Source organism: Sebastes umbrosus, chromosome 16, assembly GCF_015220745.1.
Source record: "Sebastes umbrosus isolate fSebUmb1 chromosome 16, fSebUmb1.pri, whole genome shotgun sequence".
In the NCBI taxonomy this organism is placed as follows: domain Eukaryota; kingdom Metazoa; phylum Chordata; class Actinopteri; order Perciformes; family Sebastidae; genus Sebastes; species Sebastes umbrosus.
In genome coordinates this window covers 29,382,666-29,405,004 of record NC_051284.1, presented here as the reverse complement: position 1 = coordinate 29,405,004, position 22,339 = coordinate 29,382,666, and the positions used below count along the sequence as shown (strand labels likewise).

Sequence of the window (22,339 nt, the reverse complement as noted above, 5' to 3'; positions counted from 1 at the left end):
AAAAGTTGCCGACTGTAGTTTTAACCAAGTATGTTATTTAACCTTAACCGTGTCAATCAATGCAGTTACATTTTAATGTTAATTAAAGCTCACTTGGCAGGGAAATCAATGAAGCGATCATTTGAATTATCACTCTTCATGGACACACCGGAGTCAGAGGACGTATCACTGGTACAGGATCTAGTAGACAAGAGAGAAAGACCACCAGGATGGGAGATTAGATTATTAGACATGCAGACACAGAAACTACCAAGTAGGCATCAGAGAAGTTCAGTAAAAGTAGATTCTGTTCCCACTCAATGATTTCTACAATCTTTTTAAAGTAGTTCCCACTTTAACTCCATCATGTGGGATCATTCTAGGACAATATGAGTATTATAAGGATGTAAAGGCCCAAACATTCACAGCTGTTCTGATCTACAAGAAAAGGAAGATGATTTTACTGACTTTAGTGTCTGTCAGCGACAGAAAAGATGAATGTAACCATGCTGGAAAGGTTTTAATGACGTTCACAGCTTCATCAGGATATATTCAAAAAGAGTGGGAAAGAATGTTTATGAGGTTAACAGATTAGACTCACGGACGGTATGGAGACTGGACCAAACCACCATCATCTGCCTCTGGATTCTTGTCTGGACCTTCAGGCCTGCAGCAAGTGATAGTTACTGTTACTTCATCAGTATAAAATAAACATTAAAACCAACTTGATTTCAAACATGATAACAGGGTGTGGAATAAAGCAGAAGAGGTTCTACATGTGATGTGTGACTGTACAACATGAAATGAAAATGATGCTACTTTCTGTGAACAGTCCCGTCTCACACACCTGACTGTCATCACCTGAGGAGTTTACCTATATACACTTCCTACATTAATGCTCCACCCTGTGGTCAATGTCAGAACTGCATGTCACCTTGTGTTGAAGGAAGGATCAAATAAAACAAACTACATTATGGCTCCAACAATCACTTTGTTAACAGATATTTAAGATATCTGGTAGAGTAACAGTGTCCTTCTGATAATAAACTCTCTGTTATTCATGTGATCATAAGAAAAACACACTTTACCTACAAGACACTTACGTGGATCTGTCAAAGGGACACACTGGAGCAAAGAGCTGGAATATGTTCGACTACATTTTTTGGAGTTTTAACAATTTAGTATTTCAATAAAAAATCTGTATATTTCAGAAGGAGGCCATCAGAGATTAGAGGTTACTAATAAGACGATATTTTTAAACCAGTTGTCAAAAAATGTGTGCATGTGTGTGTGTGTTAAAGGTTCTATTAAAGCTTACCTTATTGCCCCGAGAAGCCTGGGGACCTCCATGGCTGTAGAGGAAGCTTTGCTTTCTGTTTCACTTCTGGTACAAGAGAGAAACAAATGAGATTATTCAATACAAGACACACAAAAAAGAGAGAATAAGAACATTTTTAATTTTTTCTTTTCATTTAAATGACTGAACTTTTGTTAAAGCAACTTTATATATATTTATGTGTGTGTGTGTGTGTGTGTGTGTGTGTGTGGTTGATGTATAGTATTTTGAAAATCAGTCCTTTAAAGGGACTATTTGTAACTTTCAGAAATGCTTCTTAACAGCGACACCTGTGGCCGTGAAATCAACGAAAGTCAGCGTCGGGCTCGCGCTTGCTCGCTCTCAATATACCTGAACGAGCATCACTCAAAACAGTGAGGAGACACACGTCAGCTAAAACCACAATATCACTCTATATTTCAGCTGCTTGGCAGTAATGTTAGCTGACCAGACGAAGGTCTCTCCATGAACATGATTTAGATCTGATCCTAGTGTTGGCTTTTCCTGCCTAAGTGCAGGCTGAGGCAGCGGGGCTCTGCAGCGTGTCTCCCTGCTCTCTCCTCCCGCAGCCGGAGAGAGCAGAGGAGACACCGGCACCCGGTCGGTAACGAGAGGGTAACGTTACTAGCTAAGGAGCTCCGTTACTTCACAAGACACGGGAAACCTCTGTTGGTCTGGAGGAGCTGCAGCATTTTTTTCTGCACAAACGTCCACTGTGCATTCACTAGATATTCTCAGAGCTAAACTAACTCTTCTGCAGTGAGGAGTGAGCGCGCGTTCACGTCTAGAGGTGGAGCGAGCTGTGAACGCGCGCTCTCTGAGCGAAGGCAGGCAGGCAGAGTTGGAGAGGCAGCTACATTTATGCGCGTACAAAGTTACAAATAGTCCCTTTAAGGCCTCAGGCCTCAGAGAAGTTCAGTAAAAGTTGACTCTGTAAAGTAGCCCAGTTACCCCACTCCTCACTTTAACATGCATTATTATTATTATTAGATTATTATTAGTTTATTATAAAGGTCTCCTCAGTAGTCACTGAATGCATTAGGACTGAGACAAATTATCAATGACTAATCACATTGATCTGACAGTACAGTTACATCAAGTCAACTTCAATATCTGCAGGTTCCAGATCCTCTAACTGAAGAACTTGCTGCATGTGAGAATACGTGAACCTTAGTTACAATGCTAATGTTGTTAGTGTAAGACTGAAATTGTTTTGTTATTTGTTATATATTATTGATTTGCTCTATTCCATTTTGTTTACACATATTTAGTGTTTACATTAATGTTAAGATATTCTGGTATCAGATATTACAGTTACTGCTGGTATCACATATTACAGTTACTGCTGGTATCACATATTGTCAGTTACTGCTGGTATCACATATTGTCGGCTAGTCGGTGCTGTTCAGGGCTCTGGGAGTTTTATGTGTTGAGAGAAGAGGAGGAGAGAGAGAGAAAAAGGAGTGGTTTATGGTTGGCAGTGAGGGAGCAGAGGGAGATGACTTAATTGAACTGTGTTCAGGAGTTCACTAAAGTTATGAGGAAAACCCAGAACGAGTTGGACGACTTTATTCTTTCACACACACCCAGGTCGCTTACACTAGAACTCAGTGTTCACCTGGTAGCTGCATCTGCATGCTGATGTTTCACCTTATCAGGAAAAGACTCATAACCAGGAAACTGTACGTGCATGTGCACAGGTGTGTCCTCAACTCAAGTATGTAAGCAGGTAAAAAAAGATAGAATGATAAACGATTATCTAAACCTATATATATATATATATATATATATATATATATACATATATACTGTATATATCTCAGTATCAGAGAAGTTCAGTAAAAGTTGTCTCTGTAAAGTAGCCCAGTTATCCCTCTTTTATCGTCTTAAAGTGGAGAAATGGAGTTTCTGCTTTTTCTCACTCAGTGAAACGACTAAATAGTAGATTGATTGTTTGCTTTGTTTCTCAGACTACCGATATAAAGACGAAGAAAACAGTAACACGTCACATTTGACTCCTAATCAAATAATCAGATGCAGGTTCTACTCCATATTACCGACGCTGAATGGATGTTGATCATAGTGTTGAATTAAAACCAAATAACATAAATGAGACTTGTTCATCTGGTTTATTAGACTATTTTAAGATGGAGAAAACAGTGGGCCTACATAAAGCGCTGCACTGTCAGCCTTATTAAAAATAACAAAATAAAAACGCTTTTCTGACCAGTTTTCTGTTTATTTTTGTTGTTGTTCGGAATTAAATGCAATAATTGAATAAACGGATGTTACACAGACTCTGGAGATAAGATTAATAAAGTAATAAAGTAGTTACAATACCTTTTAGATGGTGGGAAAAAACTGCGTCACAAGGCTACTGACTGAAGAGAAAACAAAAATGAAAACAAGCAGGAATTTACCTGCTGGAGCCCATCCCTCCCTCCCACAGAGAGAGAGAGAGAGAGAGAGAGAGAGAGAGAGAGAGAGAGAGAGAGAGAGAGACATTCCTCCCACATCTCTCTCTCTCTGAGAGAAAGAGATGTGTATATATATATATACTGGAAAAAGAAAGTTGGTAAACTTGTGTTTGGTGGATTATTTCTCTGTTGTTACAATGCTAATGGTCATTGTATTTTACATCGTTGGAAAGCCTGTTTATTTACCTTCACAATGATGTCCAACTTGTAAGGATCATGCATTTGTGGGATGAGCAGCACAGCTGATTATGTGGGTAGCACCCAAGAAAAATTTGCCAAAATGCTCTGTCAATGGTAAACAGTGTATTCTCCTGTTGGTGTTGACTCTTGTTTTGAGTTGTTTGGTGGATTGGATGATTGAACTCTCTATCAGTAACAAGGAAGAAACAAGACATATTGGCTATTTTACACTTTATTCATTTAATACACCGTCAGGAGCCTCAGTAGCGGTGGAAGATCCATACGCAGTCACAACAGCCTGGCACCTCCTCCTCATGCTGGTCACCAACCTGGTCACACGTTGCTGTGGGATGGCGTTCCATTCCTCAACCAGGATTCGTTGCAGGTCAGCCAACGAGGTTGTGTTGGTCACTCTAACACGTACAGCACGCCCAAGCTGATCCCACAAGTGTTGAATTGGGTTGAGGTCTGGACTCTTGGCAGGCCGTTCCATTCTCTCTACTCCCACATTGTGGAGGTAGTCTGTGATAACCCTGGCTCTGTGGGGGCGAGCGTTGTTTCTTGGAGGATGAAGTTAGGTGCCAGATTGTGGAGATATGGGATCGCCACTGGCTGCAGAATCTCACCCCGATATCTCACTGCATTGAGATGGCCTTCAATGATGACAAGCCTTGTTTTGCCAGTGAGGGAGATGCCCCCCCCCCCACACCATGACACTGCCCCCACCAAAAGCTGTTACTCCATCGGTGCAACAATCAGCATAGCGTTATCCACGTCGTCTCCATACTTTGATCCTGCCATCCAACTTTGGCAGACAGAACCTGGACTCATCACTGAACATGACATTCCCCCACATGTTCAGGTTCCATTGTCTGTGTTGTCGACACCAGCGCCAACGGGCCTGACGGTGAAGGGCAGTCATTGCAGGCTTCCTGGTAGCCTTATGAGAATACACTGTTTACCTTTGGCAGAGCATTTTGGAACATTTTTCTTGGGCGCTCCCCACATAATCAGCTGTGCTGCTCATCTCACAAATGCATGATCCTTACAAGTTGGACATCATTGTGAAGGTAAATAAACAGGCTTTCCAACGATGTAAAATACAATGACCATTAGCATTAATGAGGGATAAAATGTTTGAAGCATTCTTGTGGCCAACTAGATAAATAATTATATAATTTAGAATTTAAAAAACAACCCAGAAATACAATCAGAACAGCAGTGACTTTAAAAAGAAATCCCATTTTACTAAATCACTTCCCAAAAGAAACAAATTCCAATAAAATATATCTTTAGCAGATAATCAATAAATCAATAAAATAGTCACAAGCTGGCAGGTAACAGACTGAGTGGACAGTATCTGAATTTCTCTAGCCTGTTCTTAAATGTTAAACTGCTGGTTAAATTAGAACTGATCAGTGGTGGAGGAAGTATTCAGATCCTTTAAGTAGTAAAAGTACTATTATCACACTGTACAAATACTCTGTTACAAGTAAAAGTCCTGCATTGAAAATGTTACTTTTACTTAAGTATGTAAGTATAATCAGGAAAATGTACTTTAAGAATTAGAAGTATAAAAATGTCCACTGTGGCTGTTTTATTACATATTCTATTGTTAATTATTATTACTCATGCATTAATGTAAAATATTAATGATGATTTTCTCCATTAATTGATTGTTTGTTTGGTTTGTAAATATTCTGAAAATAGCCACAACAGTCTGAACCTCAACATTATTCAGTTTACGGTCAATTAAGACGAGAAAAAGCAGCAAATCTTCTCATCTGAGAAGCTGAAACTATGAAATGTTTCATGCATTTTTGCATGAAAATAACAATTGACTAATTGTTTAAGCTCAAATTTGATATACTGTTGGGTACTTTAATAAAATACAATACCTACATCATATTTTAAAGTTTTCATGTGTTTTTTATGCTAAATTTTCATTTGAGTAGTAACTAAAGCTGTCAGATAAATGTAGTGGAGTAAAAAGTACAATATTTCCCTCTGAGATGAAGTGGAGTATAACTATAGAAGTATAAAGTACCATGAAATGGAAAGTAAAGTACAGATACTTCAAATTTGTTCTTGAGTAAATGTACTTAGTTACATTCAACTACTGGAACTGATAAAAACAAACAAAGCAATACAATCAGTTCTGTACAGGTGAGTTATTTCATCTCTCTCACCTTCAGAGGAGACGAACTGTCCCACAGCCGACGAGCCTCCGCCTCCCGTCTCCACGAACTCCACCTCGGACACGATGATGTTGTCCTCCAGCACGGAGCCGCAGGTCATGCAGACGGCATCGCCGCGGGTCCACGTCGATGTCCGATCAAGTAGAGAGCAGACAGCAACGTAACAGCGCAGAGGTTCACTAAATGCTGTAATATCGCTGCAATCCTCAACACAACACACCCAACATGTGCGTTTGATGCTGGACACACGGACGAGACCAACTCGGACCGGAGGGGTGGCAAGGTGGCAAGATGTTGTTTCATTTAAATAATAATAATAAAAGTGGGTCCGTTTTCAGAGTGAGGTACAAGTATGTTTTAAGTGTTAGGTTGGGTGTTATAAAAATGTAAAATTAGTAAAGATGTTGTCATATAAAGAGTTAACACCGGCAATAGAAACCCCTACTTATGTAATGGCACTTCTTATGTCCCTGCTTTTAAATGGACAGTTAAGTTTAATGAATGTAGGGAATTAAATTAAATTAAATTAAATTAAATTCATTTAAATTAACTTAAATTAAATAGAGTAGTTATAAAATACATTTTTGTACTTTCCCTTTTCCATTTTATGCTACTTTAAACTTCAAATTAAAAAAAAATTCAAAGGTTTATTTGAAGTTAATTTGAGGCTTCAGCAGTGTGAGTTAGTCAAATCAAGCTGGTATCTTCCAAAGTTATGTTGTTTTTGGTATGAAATTCTCTCTTGGTGTTTTCATGTTAAATAAAATAAAAATATTTATAAATAAAATATTTAAAAATAAAATATCTAAGTAATAAAGTTATTAGTAATAAATGTTGAAGTACTTGTGCTTTATTTTTTCCATTTTATGCTACTTTGTACTTCAAATTAAAAAATATTCAAAGGTTTATTTGAAGTAAATATGAGGCTTCAACAGAGTGCGTTAGTCCTTATAAATTTCAGTTGGTATAAACAGAAACATTTATGTGCTGCTTTCAAATGAAAGTAATAAAAATCTAATTGTGTAGCACATAATAGCCACAGGGCCATTTTCCTCCACTGAGTTATTTACTTTTAATATTTTAAGTACATTTTCCTGATTATACAAGTTTCTCAGGAAGCTGCAGCTTCTGAATCATAGATTTTTATACCAGACGATGTTTCCCTTCTGTTTATCTGCTAATGGATGAATCCCTTTTTCAAAAACACACAACCGACTCCACAAATGTATGAACACTTGATTTTATTCTCAACAGAATAATAATAATACAACAAAAGTCTTGAACTCTTTACAAAACATTCCCCGGTATGACGAGGTTTCGTCATGACAAGATAGGATCTATCTGCTATTCATAGAAAACAATATAATCAAACTGATTTTGCCTCTGACACACACTCACGATGCATTCAGTTAGAACATGGTGTGACGGCTCATTTTATATAAACTGATGCACACTATAAAAATATACATATTCTTCATCCACGTTGTGGCACTCTCAACACAAGCAACATCAAAAATATAGGAACAGGACGTCCAACAAAAGTTCAGCTCAAAACGTTGCGTTCGCTACCAGTTAGGACTCTCCAATAGAAGACGATATAATCAAGATGATCTTCATATTAAAATGACTTCATCACAAGAACCCCTCAGTATATAAAAGTCTCGTATCAAACAACATTTTAATTATTAGGTGGGCAGCGTATAAAATATATGATATAATGTTATAAATGTTACAGGTGAATAATGTTGTTTTCATTGGGTATTAATGACACAAAAGGGTAAAAGGTCAACAAGCTCAAAGGTCAACAAGCTCAAAGCTGGAACCACAGCAGGTTAAAACAAACTCAGCATAACAATAGAAAGTATTGCTGATTAAATGGATTTGCTTTGTTTAAAGAGAACTTTTCTTAAAGGAATAATATGCAACATTCGTTGGCCCCGTTCTCATCCGTCAAATATGGCCGCAAAGCATCTAAAGGAGGACTTGTGCCCATTGATGTGTAGCCTAATGCTTGTGTCTTGGTATCAGAAGCCGAGGGACGTGACAAAGCGGTGGTATTTGACCACCTGAACGGGCTGCACACCCTGCACGCCGTTATTGGCTGGAGGTTACATCCCCACGTGGGGCCAGACGACCAGACCCTTACCAATAGAAGTTTATTCAAGTGTGCTATTAGTATACTTATTTTAAACTAAAAATAAGATTATACTTTCAGTTTATTTTTGATGTACTTATCAGAGATATACTTAAGTATACTTGGTTTATACAGACAAGTATACAGTAAAGTTTACGTATACTTGGCCTATACTTGTATCACTGACGAAGTATCAGTTAAAGTAACTTTCATGAACTAAAAAGTGGGCTACAAGTATATAACTATTAAACTAACAGTATACCTATTCACTTGTAGTATAGTTATTAGTATAGTTGCAGTACAAAATACAACTTAGATGTAAACTAGTTGTGTACTTAAAGCTGAATGTTCTTACACTTAAAGTATCCTTTTATAACTAAAAAGCCAATTTAGTCCCAATAAGTATTGAATTAGTAAACTTACAAGTAAACTACATTGATATTAGTATACTCACTACAGAAAGTATACTACATGAAATAAACTTGAAGTATAGTACTTTTTCATAAGGGGAAGCGTCCCGAGTAAAGCAAAATAAGAAGGAAAGAGAAAATACGGGCAGAAGGCTATGCAAAAGAGGTTATGTAATGATTATTGTGATAAGCAAACATCATAATCTAAACTCTGTATGACGTCATGCCACGCAGAAATAAAACAACTGAACTTTAGTTACAACTCTAATGTTGCTAGAACTCAGTGTTCACCTGGTAGCTGCATCTGCATGCTGATGTTTCACCTTATCAGGAAAAGACTCATAACCAAGAAACTGTAGAGTGCATGTGCACAGGTGTGTCTTCAACTCAAGTATGTAAGCAGTTAATAAAAAGATAGAATGATAAACTATAATCTAAACCCTGACATTTAAAGCTGCAGTGGGTAGAAATGGAGCAAATATGATTAAAAAAGTAATTTTTATAAGATGATCACTATATCGTGACAGTAGTACATGAAACAGGTAATCTGACAAAAATCATGTTCCTCTGTGTCCTCCGGTGCTCCTAACGGCATCTGCAGGATTTCACTGACTTCACTGAGGAAAACAACCAATCAGAGCTGATCTGGAATCTGCCGTCTCTGAGCAGCTGTCAATAATTTACAAACTTCGACCAAACGGTCAAACTAGGCAGCGCTGATCAAATATGAATCAATATTATGTTACATTAATGCTTTTTTCTCTCCTCAGATGTTTTCAGAATCATCTTGTAGTGCACGGTTTAGCTGGAAAATGAGAAAAGTTGCCGACTGTAGTTTTTAACCAAGTATGTTATTTAACCTTAACCGTGTCAATCAATGCAGTTACATTTTAATGTTAATTAAAGCTTACTTGAGAGAGAAATCAATGAGTCGATCATTTGACATATCACTCTTGATGGACACACCGGAGTCAGTGGACGTTTCACTGGTACAGGATCTACTCAGTCTAGTAGACAAGAGAGAAAGACCACCAGGATGGGAGATTAGATTATTAAACATCCAGAAACAAAAACTACCAAGTAGGCATCAGAGAATTTCTGTAAAAGTAGATTCTGTTCCCACTCAATGATTTCTACAATCTTTTTAAAGTACTTCCCACTTTAACTCCATCATGTGGGATCATTCTAGGACAATATGAGTATTATAAGGATGTAAAGGCCCAAACATTCACAGCTGTTCTGGTCTACAAGAAAAGGAAGATGATTTTACTGACTTTAGTGTCTGTCAGCGACAGAAAAGATGAATGTAACCATGCTGGAAAGGTTTTAATGATGTTCACAGCTTCATCAGGATATATTCAAAAAGAGTGTGAAAGAATGTTTATGAGGTTAACAGATTAGACTCACTGATCGTCTGCAGACTGGACCGAACCACCATCATCTGCCTCAGAGTCCATGTATGGACCTTCACGCCTGCAGCAAGTGATAGTTACTGTTACTTCATCAGTATAAAAATAAACATTAAAACAACTTGATGTCAAACATGATAACAGGGTGTGGAATAAAGCAGAAGAGGTTCTACATGTGATGTGTGACTGTACAAAATGAAATGAAAATGATGCTACTTTCTGTGAACAGTCCCGTCTCACACACCTGACTGTCATCACCTGAGGAGTTTACCTATATACACTTCCTACATTAATGCTCCACCCTGTGGTCAATGTCAGAACTGCATGTCACCTTGTGTTGAAGGAAGGATCAAATAAAACAAACTACATTATGGCTCCAACAATCACTTTGTTAACAGATATTTAAGATATCTGGTAGAGTAACAGTGTCCTTCTGATAATAAACTCTCTGTTATTCATGTGATCATCAGAAAAACACACTTTACCTACAAGACACTTACATGGATCTGTCAAAGGGACACACTGGAGCAAAGAGCTGGAATGGTCTCTTTTGGAGTTTGGTATTTTAATAAATATCTGTATATTTCAGGAGGAGGTCATCAGAGTTTAGAGGTGGCTATTAGCGCTGCAAGACTTGGACGGTTTTTGCAATGAGGCTCATTTGTAGGGCTGTCCTCGACCAAAGACTAACACTCGTACAATTTCATTGACTAATCGATTAGTTGATTTAATGGACAGATCTGTAAAACTGAGTTTCTCCACAAAGAATCTCACTAAAGCACCACTTTAAATCTGCTGTTTACCAGAGATGTGCTCAGAAGCTTCCTGGAAATACGTCATTCAGCATGAAAAGAGCATAAAAAACAACTAATCAACTAAAGAAATCTAAGTTGACTGAGACCAAAACAACTAATTATTCAACTAATCCACTAAGAGGGGCAGTTCTACTCATTTGAATAGAAAAGGGACAATTTTGTGCCAAATGTCAGAATATTTCCTAATTTAAATATGTGTAATTATCACAGGAGCACCGAGACGCTGTTGGCTAAGCAGCACAGTTACGGGTGTATTTCACCCTCTTTGAGAGTTTCTTTTTGTCTTATTTGTGCAGGTTTAGCGGCTACAAAAGCCGTACAATCCTTTTGTGAATTCACCCCTCAGTGTTTTAGTAACAAACCTGGTGGCTGCATCTGAACACTGATATTTCACCTTTCACAACCCAGATAAGACTCAGAACAGGTGTGTCCTCAACTCAAGTATTTAATCAGTTAATAAATAGTTATAATATATAATGGCGCCTCCTCATGAAGCTTTCTGTACTCAGTCTAGTAGACAAGAGAGAAAGACCACCAGGGTGGGAAATTAGATTATTAAACATCCACTGCTGGAAACACAGAAACTACCAAGTAGGAATCAGAGAAGTTAAGTAAAAGTAGATTCTGTTCCCACTCAATGATTTCCCTCCTCTTTTTAAAGTACTTCCCACTTTAACTCCATCATGTGGGATCATTCTAGGACAATATGAGTATTATAAGGATGTAAAGGCCCAAACATTCACAGCTGTTCTGGTCTACAAGAAAAGGAAGATGATTTTACTGACTTTAGTGTCTGTCAGCGACAGAAAAGATGAATGTAACCATGCTGGAAAGGTTTTAATGATGTTCACAGCTTCATCAGGATATATTCAAAAAGAGTGTGAAAGAATGTTTATGAGGTTAACAGATTAGACTCACAGATCGTCTGCAGACTGGACCGAACCACCATCATCTGACTCAGAGTCCATGTATGGATCTTCAGGCCTGCAGCAAGTGATAGTTACTGTTACTTCATCAGTATGAAAATAAACATTAAAAACAACTTGATTTCAAACATGATAACAGGGTGTGGAATAAAGCAGAAGAGGTTCTACATGTGATGTGTGACTGTACAAAATGTTCATAATGAGGCAACATTTTAATGTCAGTAAAAGTTTACTTCTGGTTAGGAGAGGGGCGGCTTTCTTTGACATTTATAGTGAAGTCATATGACTTGTCAGACTCAGTTCGCCGACCTTCTCATGAGTGTTTGGAAGAAAGATAATTACACACACAAAAAGTTATTTTTTTATAAAAGTTGCAGACTGTAGTTTTAACCAAGTATGTTATTTAACCTTAACCCTGTCAATCAATGCAGTTACATTTTAATGTTAATTAAAGCTTACTTGACAGAGAAATCAATGATGTGACCTTTTGAATTATCACTCTTCATGGACACATCGGAGTCAGAGGATGTATCACTGGAATGGATTTTGGAAGACAAGAGAGAAAGACCAACAGGATGGGAGATTAGATTATTAGACATTAGACTAACATTCACAGCTGTTCTGGTCTATAAGAAAAGGAAGATGATTTTACTGACTTTAGTGTCTGTCAGCGACAGAAAAGATGAATGTAACCATGCTGGAAAGGTTTTAATGATGTTCACAGCTTCATCAGGATATATTCAAAAAGAGTGTGAAAGAAAGTTTATGAGGTTAACAGATTAGACTCACGGATCGTCTGCTGGCTGGACCGAACGCCGGTCATCTGCCTCAGAGTCCATGGATGGATCTTCTGGCCTGCAGCAAGTGATAGTTACTGTTACTTCATCAGTATGAAAATAAACATTAAGTGTGGAATAAAGCAAAAGATGTTTGCTTATTGTGATAAGCAAACATCATAATCTAAACTCTGTATGACGCCATGCCACGCAGAAATAAAACAACTGAACCTTAGTTACAACTCTAATGTTGCTAGAACTCAGTGTTCACCTGGTAGCTGCATCTGCATGCTGATGTTTCACCTTATCAGGAAAAGACTCATAACCAGGAAACTGTACGTGCATGTGCACAGGTGTGTCTTCAACTCAAGTATGTAAGCAGTTAAAAAAAAAAGACATAATGATAAACGATAATTTAAACCTATATATATATATATATATATATATATATCAGTATCAGAGAAGTTCAATAAAAGTTGACACTCCTCACTTTAACATGGATTATTATTAGATTATTATTAGATTATTATAAGGGTAATTATACATTAGGACTGAGACAAGTTATCAATGACTAATCACATTGATCTGACAGTACAGTTACATCAAGTCAACTTCTATATCTGCAGGTTTCAGATCCTCTAACTGAAGAACTTGCTGCATGTGACAACATGTTCATCTCTCAGTACTTTCATTATCTTATAGTCTTAAAGTGGAGAAATGGAGTTTCTGCTTTTTCTCACTCAGTGAAACGACTAAATAGTAGATTGATTGTTTGCTTTGTTTCTCAGACTACCGATATAAAGACGAAGAAAACAGTAACACGTCACATTTGACTCCTAATAAAATAATCAGATGCAGGTTCTACTCCATATTACCGACGCTGAATGGATGTTGATCATAGTGTTGAATTAAAACCAAACAACATAAATGAGACTTGTTCATCTGGTTTATTAGACTATTTTAAAACAGTGGGCCTACATAAAGCGCTGCACTGTTACCCTTATTTAAAATAACAAAATAAAAACCCTTTTCTGACCAGTTTTCTGTTTATTTTTTTTTGTTCGGAATTAAATGCAATAATTGAATAAACGGATGTTACACAGACTCTGGAGATAAGATTAATAAAGTAATAAAGTAGTTACAATACCTTTTAGATGGTGGGAAAAAACTGTTTCGCAAGGCTGCTGACTGAAGAGAAAACACATAAGTGTAACTAAACTGAGCCCATCCCTCCAAACTGCTCTCTACCCCATCCCACAGTAGATATATATATATCTTTGGGGGAGTAAATAAAGGGTGTAGTCAGTGTCTGCGTTAGGATACAAGCCTTGGGGGTCAAAGGTCACTGTGCCCCCTCAGCTGAATTCTCTCTTGACAAAAAAACTAAACTGAAATAACAGCTAGGATATAAGTAAAATGAAGTCATACAGTTTGGTAATGGAAGGACTTAACACTGCAATGCAAAATAAAGCACAAAACAGTGATAGTTTAGTGTTTAGGAATCAACTAGGACATGTACTTGGGCAACACGGCGCTGCACAGCTCGGCACGACTTCATCTGAACTCTCAATGAAGATATTAACTTGATTATTGACACTTTTAGCACAAGCATTGACGCTCACAGTTATATGCGTAGCGTTCACTAGTGAATTGACGTTTGTGTGTTTTTTAAAATCTAGCTCAATAGAAAAAAATGAGAGAAAGTAGACCTACAAACCAGGTGCATTAAAGCACAGGAGAGTAAAAAGCATCCTGTGCTCCTCTCACATCTTACTTCTTCTACCTGTTTGGATTATTCTGTTATTGTGGAATAAAACAATGGACTAATGTTACTCTACAGCAGGCTGAGCAGGGACAACAACTGGTGAGAGAAACATCCACATTTAGTCTTTATCAATTTAAACTATAGTTATGGAGAAATCAGTCAGAATGTAAGGTGTTGTTTAACTGCCTGTTTATCTCGACAGAGCGGCTGCTGAACCAGGAAATGCTCCAACACTCAGAAACAAGCCTAACAGCCATGCTAGAGACTCTGTAAGGCAATGAGCTACCACGTTCACCATCTTAACAACAACAATAAAACATGTAGAGGTGTTGAGATATTTCAGAGTGGACCAACGTGGTAGACGGGCCAACGCTGCCATCCATAAAGTCACATGGCTAACAACTACAGCACAGATTATTACAGCGTGCAGTGAGAACCAGAGACGCAACAACTACTTCGTAGGAACAAACTGACATTACACATCCAACCTTCATCATCATCATCATCATCATCTTGCAACAGGTGGATCTAAAACCACGGTGAGAGAAACCGACCGGAGAGAGGTCAATAGGTTAAAGTTACATCACGTATTAAATGGAGCAACTTCAGCATCTGTTTTCTTCAGAACGACAGAGACTAGAAGGAGTGTGGTAAAAGACAAAGTTTAATGATTAAAGAAGATATTAATGATGATATAATGATATTAAGGATTAAATGCAGAATGAATATCCACCATGGTCACCTGGCGGTTAATGCTACAGCACGCAGAGTGTTGGACATCTTCTGATGAACATGAGCTGTATATTGTTATCACTTCTTATAAATGTATTTACACAATTTGTGCTTCAAAATATGTACTTTTTTATTGAAGATGTTTTTAAGTACTTTTACACATACAGTATTTTTACCATCATGTTGGTGCACTCCATCTGGATTAACCTAGTGATTTGTACTTCGGACCAATATATTACAGTATATAACTAATACTAATACTGACATTCCCATCAGCCTCAGCTGAGATATAAAAACCATAAAGACCTCCACTACAGCTCTTATTCTGCTAGCTGCAAGATGTTTTATATTTAAAAAACACAGGAAGTAGTTGGCAGGAAATGGTAAAATAAGTAAAAGTCTTATAATCTTATTTATTTTCAGTAAATATTCTACCATGTTTGTTCTGTTTTCTAAAAAGCATCAGACACTGAAAAATCACAAGAGATATGAGACTGTAAAGGTTTCATTTATTAAGGCTGTAGATGCTTTCAATGTTACAGAAAACACAACCACAGACAGCTGTATTAGTCCACCGTAACCACGGTCTGCCGTAACCACGGTCCGCCGTAACCACGGTCTATCGTGGTTACCGTAACCACGGTCTACCGTAACCACGGTCTGCCGTAACCACGGTCTACCATAGTTTAAACTCAATTCCACTGCCAAGCACAGAGACGCCGATCTTTCTGCCGATGGTGAAGCCTGTTCCCAGCACCTTTGCTTCTATCCCTCCAGGTCCGATGCCGACGCCGGTGTCAGCCGACAGACCGATGGTAGCTTTCACCGGACCAGCGGAGGCCGAAGCGCTGGCCAGTTCTGCTTTGGCGAAGGCTCTGGCTCCTGCTACCTTGGAGCGTTCGGCTCCAGCGCTGGCGTTGGGCCCTTTAGCCTGAGCATCAAAAATGCCCCATTCAGCCTGAGCATGGCCGATTCCGGCACCGACGTACACTCCATCCCCCGATTCATCTTTCATGGACCCAGCACAGGCGTAGGTACCAGCAGTAAAAGCTTTACCGGGCCGGTCCAGGGTGTCAATCATCGTCTGTAACCCGCCGGTACAGACCTTTAGATCTTGTCTCACAACTGCATCGGTTAAAAAACAGACACTACATTTAATCTCTGAGGTAAAAAAGATGTACCACAGAATGACATTGTAAACACATATTTCAAAAGTAATATTTTAAGAAAAACAGGTTGTTATATGTTCAAGAATACTATTTTATTTATTTTTCTTTTGGGCTGAACTTCTACTTTAATATGTTAAAGGAGACATATCAGGCTCATTTCCAGGTTCATACTGTATTTTGGGTTTCTACTAGAACATGTTTACATGCTGTAATGTTCAATAAACACATTATTGTTCTCCTCCCGTCTGTCTGCATATCTCTGTATTCACCGTCTGTCTGAAGCGCTCCTGTCTCTTTAAGAAGCCCAGTCTGCTCTGATTGGCTGGTGAGATAAACATGGTTCACCTTTGTAAAGGTAGCTCTCCAGCTGTGGGCGGTATATTCTAATGAGGCTGCATGTGACATAGGAAGGGGAGCCACATCTGATTGGCTGGTTGAGTCACATGTTTTCTGATCTAGACAGCCCATAATAACCTGACGGGGTTGGTGGGAACTCCAGAGACCCAGATGGATGAACACAAGAACTGAAACAGAGTTTTTCATGATTTGTCCCCTTTAACTCTCAAAGCTACAACTCTTTCATTTGTTCTCAAAATATTACCACTTTAACCTGTTAAATAAAACATTTTCCTCATAAAATTTGGACTTTATTGTCATATTATGACTTTTTCTCTCCATGTAGTCCTGAAATCTCATCCAGTGGAATCAAAATGATTATTGACTGTCAAAAAACTATTTAAATTATTATTTTACTTACTCTCAGTTGCATGGTCTGAAAGAAAGAAAAGGGAAACTTAGTCATTGCATAATCAAGCAAGTTATTTTTTTTCTTTTAAAATCCATAAAAGCCACATAATTACATGGCTATAAGAACAGATTGATGGACTGTGCACATACTCTCTATACTACAATATATACAAGGTTTATCATCGAGATACTTCAACACTCCACACACTCAGTTCCATCAAAAACAAAGAATGGACAGTTTTGTTGTGGCAGCTCTTTGTTTCCCTTTCAGTCACTGAAGTTAGTTTATTCAAATAAACTAGATTTATATTTATAAACAACACAGGACATTATTCTTCTAGAAGATGTTTGCCTACCTTCCATCTTCGGGAAAGGCAGGTCATTCTGAAAGAAGCAGAGGAAATGTCGGCAGCAGATTAGAACGAGAGTTTCTCGGTGGGAACTGAAAAATAACGGAGGTAACAGATCTAGAGTAAAATATATTTTATTATTTTACTACATTCTGACAAGAAGGCATTTGTTCATCGGTGGTCAACCAGCATAATGAAGTCAGTAATGAAGTTAATTCTTCATTCTGTACTGAATAAAAACTAAATCAAAAATATCAATTCATTAATCTCACATTAACACATAAAAAGATAAAAAGTCACATTAAGATAAGATAAGAGATGAGATAGTCCTTTATTAGTCCCACAGTGGGGACTAATAAAGGACTTCCCAATAGGAATCCTCAACACGTCTATATTGAACCAAACAGTTTAGAAAACGCAGTTCTACTGTTAGTTTTCTTTTACAGTAGTTTAGTTAGTGGTGAGATCACAGACTGAATATAAAGATGGACGACATGACAGCTCCACTAAACTGAAGCCAGAACATCTGGATGTTCATAGACCCCCCCCCACTCCATGTTAGTGGATGGGACATGAACCGAACTAAAGACTCAAAGAACGCGTCAGATCAATGTTTCAGAGATGGTTTTTGTCATCGGATGTATAGTTCTCATCACGCTGATGTTTTTCTGATCAGTTTGGTTTTGATGAGTTATTTGATGATATAAAAGGGGGCGGGACATCATGACTGACAGCTGTGAGTCGTATTCACGACCTCGTCAGTGGAAAGTCTCTGAAAGCTCAGAGTTCACGAGTTGTGACGTGTTTGTTGACGTAGTCAGAAATGGCGGAGGCCATGGAAGTTAGTTTTTTTCATTTCTGGATGGAAAGTTAACAATTTCATGTAGATGAATAATAAAATAAATAAATCTACAAAGCCTTTAGAAAGGTGCTGAATAAAAGAATGGCTTTCCCTAAAAATAATTCTTCTGATTGTGAACTAATCATTTTAAATGTTTTGACGGGTCCAAAATGAATGTTTTGTTTATATCTGTGGAAGGTATCTGACGTTGAGGCTGGTGAGCCAATAGTATGATGGCGTTGGTATCACGTGGCGTCTCTGGGTCAAGTTACCAGATAGTGTTGGAAAATGGATAACTGAGTTTGACACACTGGCGTCTCCATCAGGCTGCATAATACCTGAATAGTTACCGTGGCAACAAGTGACAACTGACTTTAGCATATATAGGCATCTTAGCTTAATCGTCTGAACAACAATAACCCATAAAATTACAATTCGGCATATTTAAACAAAACCAAGATCTACCTAACTAATATGTACTTTTTGTACTGAAGATGTTCATTGAAGTAAACTGTACAAGTATTATTTACCATCATGTTGGGGATTTTTCTTTAAAAATCATTTCATTTTCTCATTATGATTTATTTCACTTGTGGGAGGAAAGCCCACGCTAACACGGGAAAACATGCAAACTCCACACAGAAGGGCCCCAAGCCGGATTCGAACCTGCGACCCTCTATCTGTGAGGCGCCAGTGCTGACCACCGTGCAGCATAAACACAATAAAGCAGGGTGGTGGGTACCTTTGTTGTACTTCTATGGTTCTCCTCATTGGCAGGTGTCGATGAGCTGGAAGACATAATCACAGGAGTCTGGTGGTTATCTAGCGTTGCCAGAGGAAGTCTGAGCAACCCGGATGACTCAGAGCTATCTGGGTGTTGCCTCTAACTTCCAGGTCGGAACAGTCCAACATAGACTGCTACCAGCTCACAGGTCCTAGTGTCCTCCCCCAGTAGGACAGATAACTTCTCTTCATCTGAGAGCTGTAGGAAATGTTTAGTTATGAAATTTTTTTTTTTTAAATATATATCCCTGATGTTTTGATATTTCTCACATCTGGTGAGGAAGTGTAGCTCTGTCTGTTTCAGGCTCACTCAGGCTGCAGTGAGAGCACAGCCGTTGCTCTACAGGGAGCCAGGTCTTCCAGGTCTTCCAGGTCTTCCTGTTCTACGGCGGGGCTGTGCTCACTCAGTCTGGACTTTGTCAAGGTTCTTCTTAAATGTAGATCAGTAACCGTGCTCAGATAGTCTGCTATGGTGTACTGTCGGTTTAGAGCCAGATAGCACTGCATTCTGCTCTGTGCCTTTGTCTGTGTTTGCCAATAGGTGATGTAGTTTAGTTTGAACTGTGTTGTAATCTGGTTGAGTCTAATTGGTGGTCTGTTCTGGTCCAGAGGCCTTGGTGTGTTAGAGGAGAGGGTTGATGAACTCAGCCTCAGGACCAGCTGGGTAAGGGGGTTCCCCTTTCTGCTCATCTCTTGGCACTGCAGTGGCACTTGGCTCTCTCTCTCTCTCTCTCTCTCTCTCTCTCTCTCTCTCTCTCTCCTCTCCACTCCACTCCACTCCACTCCTCTCCTCCCCTCCCCTCCACTCCTCTCCTCTCCTCCTCTCCTCCCTTCTTTCTGTAGGTGAAGTCAATGAAAGGTCAAATATGATTTAACATGAAACCGTGTTTGTTTGTAACATAAAGCAGAATTAATGTCACGTTTTTGTCTGCGATTCAAAGAATCTCCATCTTTTCAACATTGTTTTATCATTTTGTCAAAGTGAAGGAATCTGCTAGTAATGTGTTTACAATCAAAAATATACCTTTAATTTCAAGATTTATTTATTCTTTCACTTTTCAGGACAGAATAAGGTCGACGGTGAAGACACCTTTATCTTCTCAACGCTGTTTTTTCCTCTGGTTTTTTTCTTTTGAAATAAAGCTGTTTGTATCATAAGAAGAAGTTTTATTAACTAATAACTAACTGGTATTACAGTTTTTCTCAATTGTTTACACACAAATACTGGTACTTGACATACAATGACCACAACATGTAACTCATGCACCAACCCCCTGAACCAATTCTGCTAAACTACAAGCACAATTCCTGCTTTACACTCAAATTGCAGTTCTAAAACACACTTTTTTCAAAACACTTCACACAATTCTCTGCATTTGGCACAATTTTCATGAAGGAAATCTCGTTTTCACAAGGAACACACTGTCATTCAAAATTCTAAAGTCAATTGCCCTACTATGCACACTGACTCATCACATGGGCAAACACCTGTCACAGTGTTACAATTAGCAATCAGAGCTTTAGCATAAAAGGGCAACAGGTGAGCTCTTCTGTTTTGGAGCAATGGATGCCAACATTGGAAACAGAGGCAGAGCCAGAGCCAGAGGAGTGAGGGTAAGAGGAGGAGGACGGGGAGGACGAGGACGAGGAAGACCAAGGACCGTAATCTCTGATGAGATCCGAGCCACTTTGGTTGACCATGTGGTCAACCATGGTCTAACAATGAGGGAGGCTGGGCAAAGAGTACAGCCAAATTTGAGCAGGTACACTGTAGCATCCATCATCCGGACTTTCCGAAATGAGAATAGGTAAGACATCTACTCTCACTAGAAAATTGCAGTACTGCATATCAATACAGTACTCAATGAGTACAGTATTACAGTATTGCCTGTGGACTGTTCTGTAGGACTGTAAAAATAAAGTATGTTTCAAGTATTTGGGAAATGTATTCCTACACAGTATTTACAGTATTTTACTATTTGTATTGCAGAACTGAAAGATTACCAACACAAGGTGGTCGGGAACGTCTTCTGTCTCCTGAACAGGAAACTGAAATCATGAACATGGTCCTAGAAAATAACGCCATAACATTACGGCAAATACAAAGAAAAATAATAGAAAACAATGAGATATTTCAAAATATTGATAGGGTAAGCTTATCAACACTGGACCGTGTCTTGCGCAGAAATAATCTGAGGATGAAGCAGGTCTACAGGGTGCCATTTGAACGCAATTCAGAAAGAGTCAAAGAATTGCGATATAACTATGTGCAAGTAAGTCCTATACAATCCCACAATTGATGCATACTCTCAACACTGCATAAATTATACATATTTCAATATTGTAATCATAATGATTGTGCTTAATGATTGTGCTTCACAATAGTGACCACTCCATGTCTGTTTCAGAGAGTCCTTGAGCTAGAGGTGGCTGCAGTGGAGCACCAGTTCATCTTCATTGATGAGGTTGGATTCAACCTCACAAAAAGACGAACGAGGGGAAGGAATATCATCGGCCAGCGTGCCATTGTTGAAGTCCCTGGCCAGCGCGGCGGGAACATCACAATGTGTGCAGTGATTACCCACCATGGCGTCATCCATCACCATGCTACCCTTGGCCCCTACAACACTGCCCATCTGATCAGATTCCTGGACACCCTACACAACACACTCATTCCACCAGATCAGATAGACGGCCCAGAGCAGCTCAGGTACGTTGTCATTTGGGACAACGTAAGTTTCCACCGGGCTGCTCCGGTTCGTAACTGGTTCACTGCCCACCCACGCTTTTTAGTTGTTTATCTCCCTCCATATTCTCCATTCCTCAATCCTATTGAGGAATTCTTTTCTGCCTGGAGATGGAAAGTGTATGACCGAAATCCACAAACGCGTATACCCCTTCTCCAAGCTATGGAAGACGCATGTGGAGATATAGCAGTTGATGCTTTTCATGGCTGGATTCGACATGCTAAGCGATATTTCCCCCGCTGCTTGGCCAGGGAAAACATTGCTTGTGATGTGGATGAGGTGCTGTGGCAAGACCGAAACAGAAGAGAGGATGTAGCATAGTTTTTTTTACTGTAACTGTATACAGTAAATTCCTCTGTTGTTTTGTATGTAGACCACTGTATGTGCAACTTTGTGTTGGTTGGGATGTACACTGTGTACATTGTTTTTGTGGGGAAAATAAAATATATTTGTTACCGTGTATTTGTGTGTTCTAAGTATAAAAACAATATTCTAAAATATTTTACAACACACTTATGTATGTACTGTCTGTAGTAAGAAAAAAAAGGCCTAAGTCATTATGATG

The 22,339-nt window shown here is 38.7% G+C and overlaps 1 protein-coding gene across 1 annotated transcript in view; it reads right to left on the bottom strand.

The window, feature by feature from the left end:
• Positions 1-22,339, bottom strand: part of LOC119474775 (nucleolar and coiled-body phosphoprotein 1-like) — a 111,290-nt gene that overhangs the window by 67,432 nt on the left and 21,519 nt on the right. The window contains exons 3-6 of the mRNA XM_037747056.1: positions 12,654-12,719; positions 12,324-12,398; positions 1,298-1,363; positions 581-646 (exon numbers count right to left, since the gene is read on the bottom strand). Of these exons, the coding sequence (XP_037602984.1) occupies positions 581-646; positions 1,298-1,363; positions 12,324-12,398; positions 12,654-12,719 (273 nt within the window). The remainder of the gene's footprint in view (positions 1-580; positions 647-1,297; positions 1,364-12,323; positions 12,399-12,653; positions 12,720-22,339) is intronic.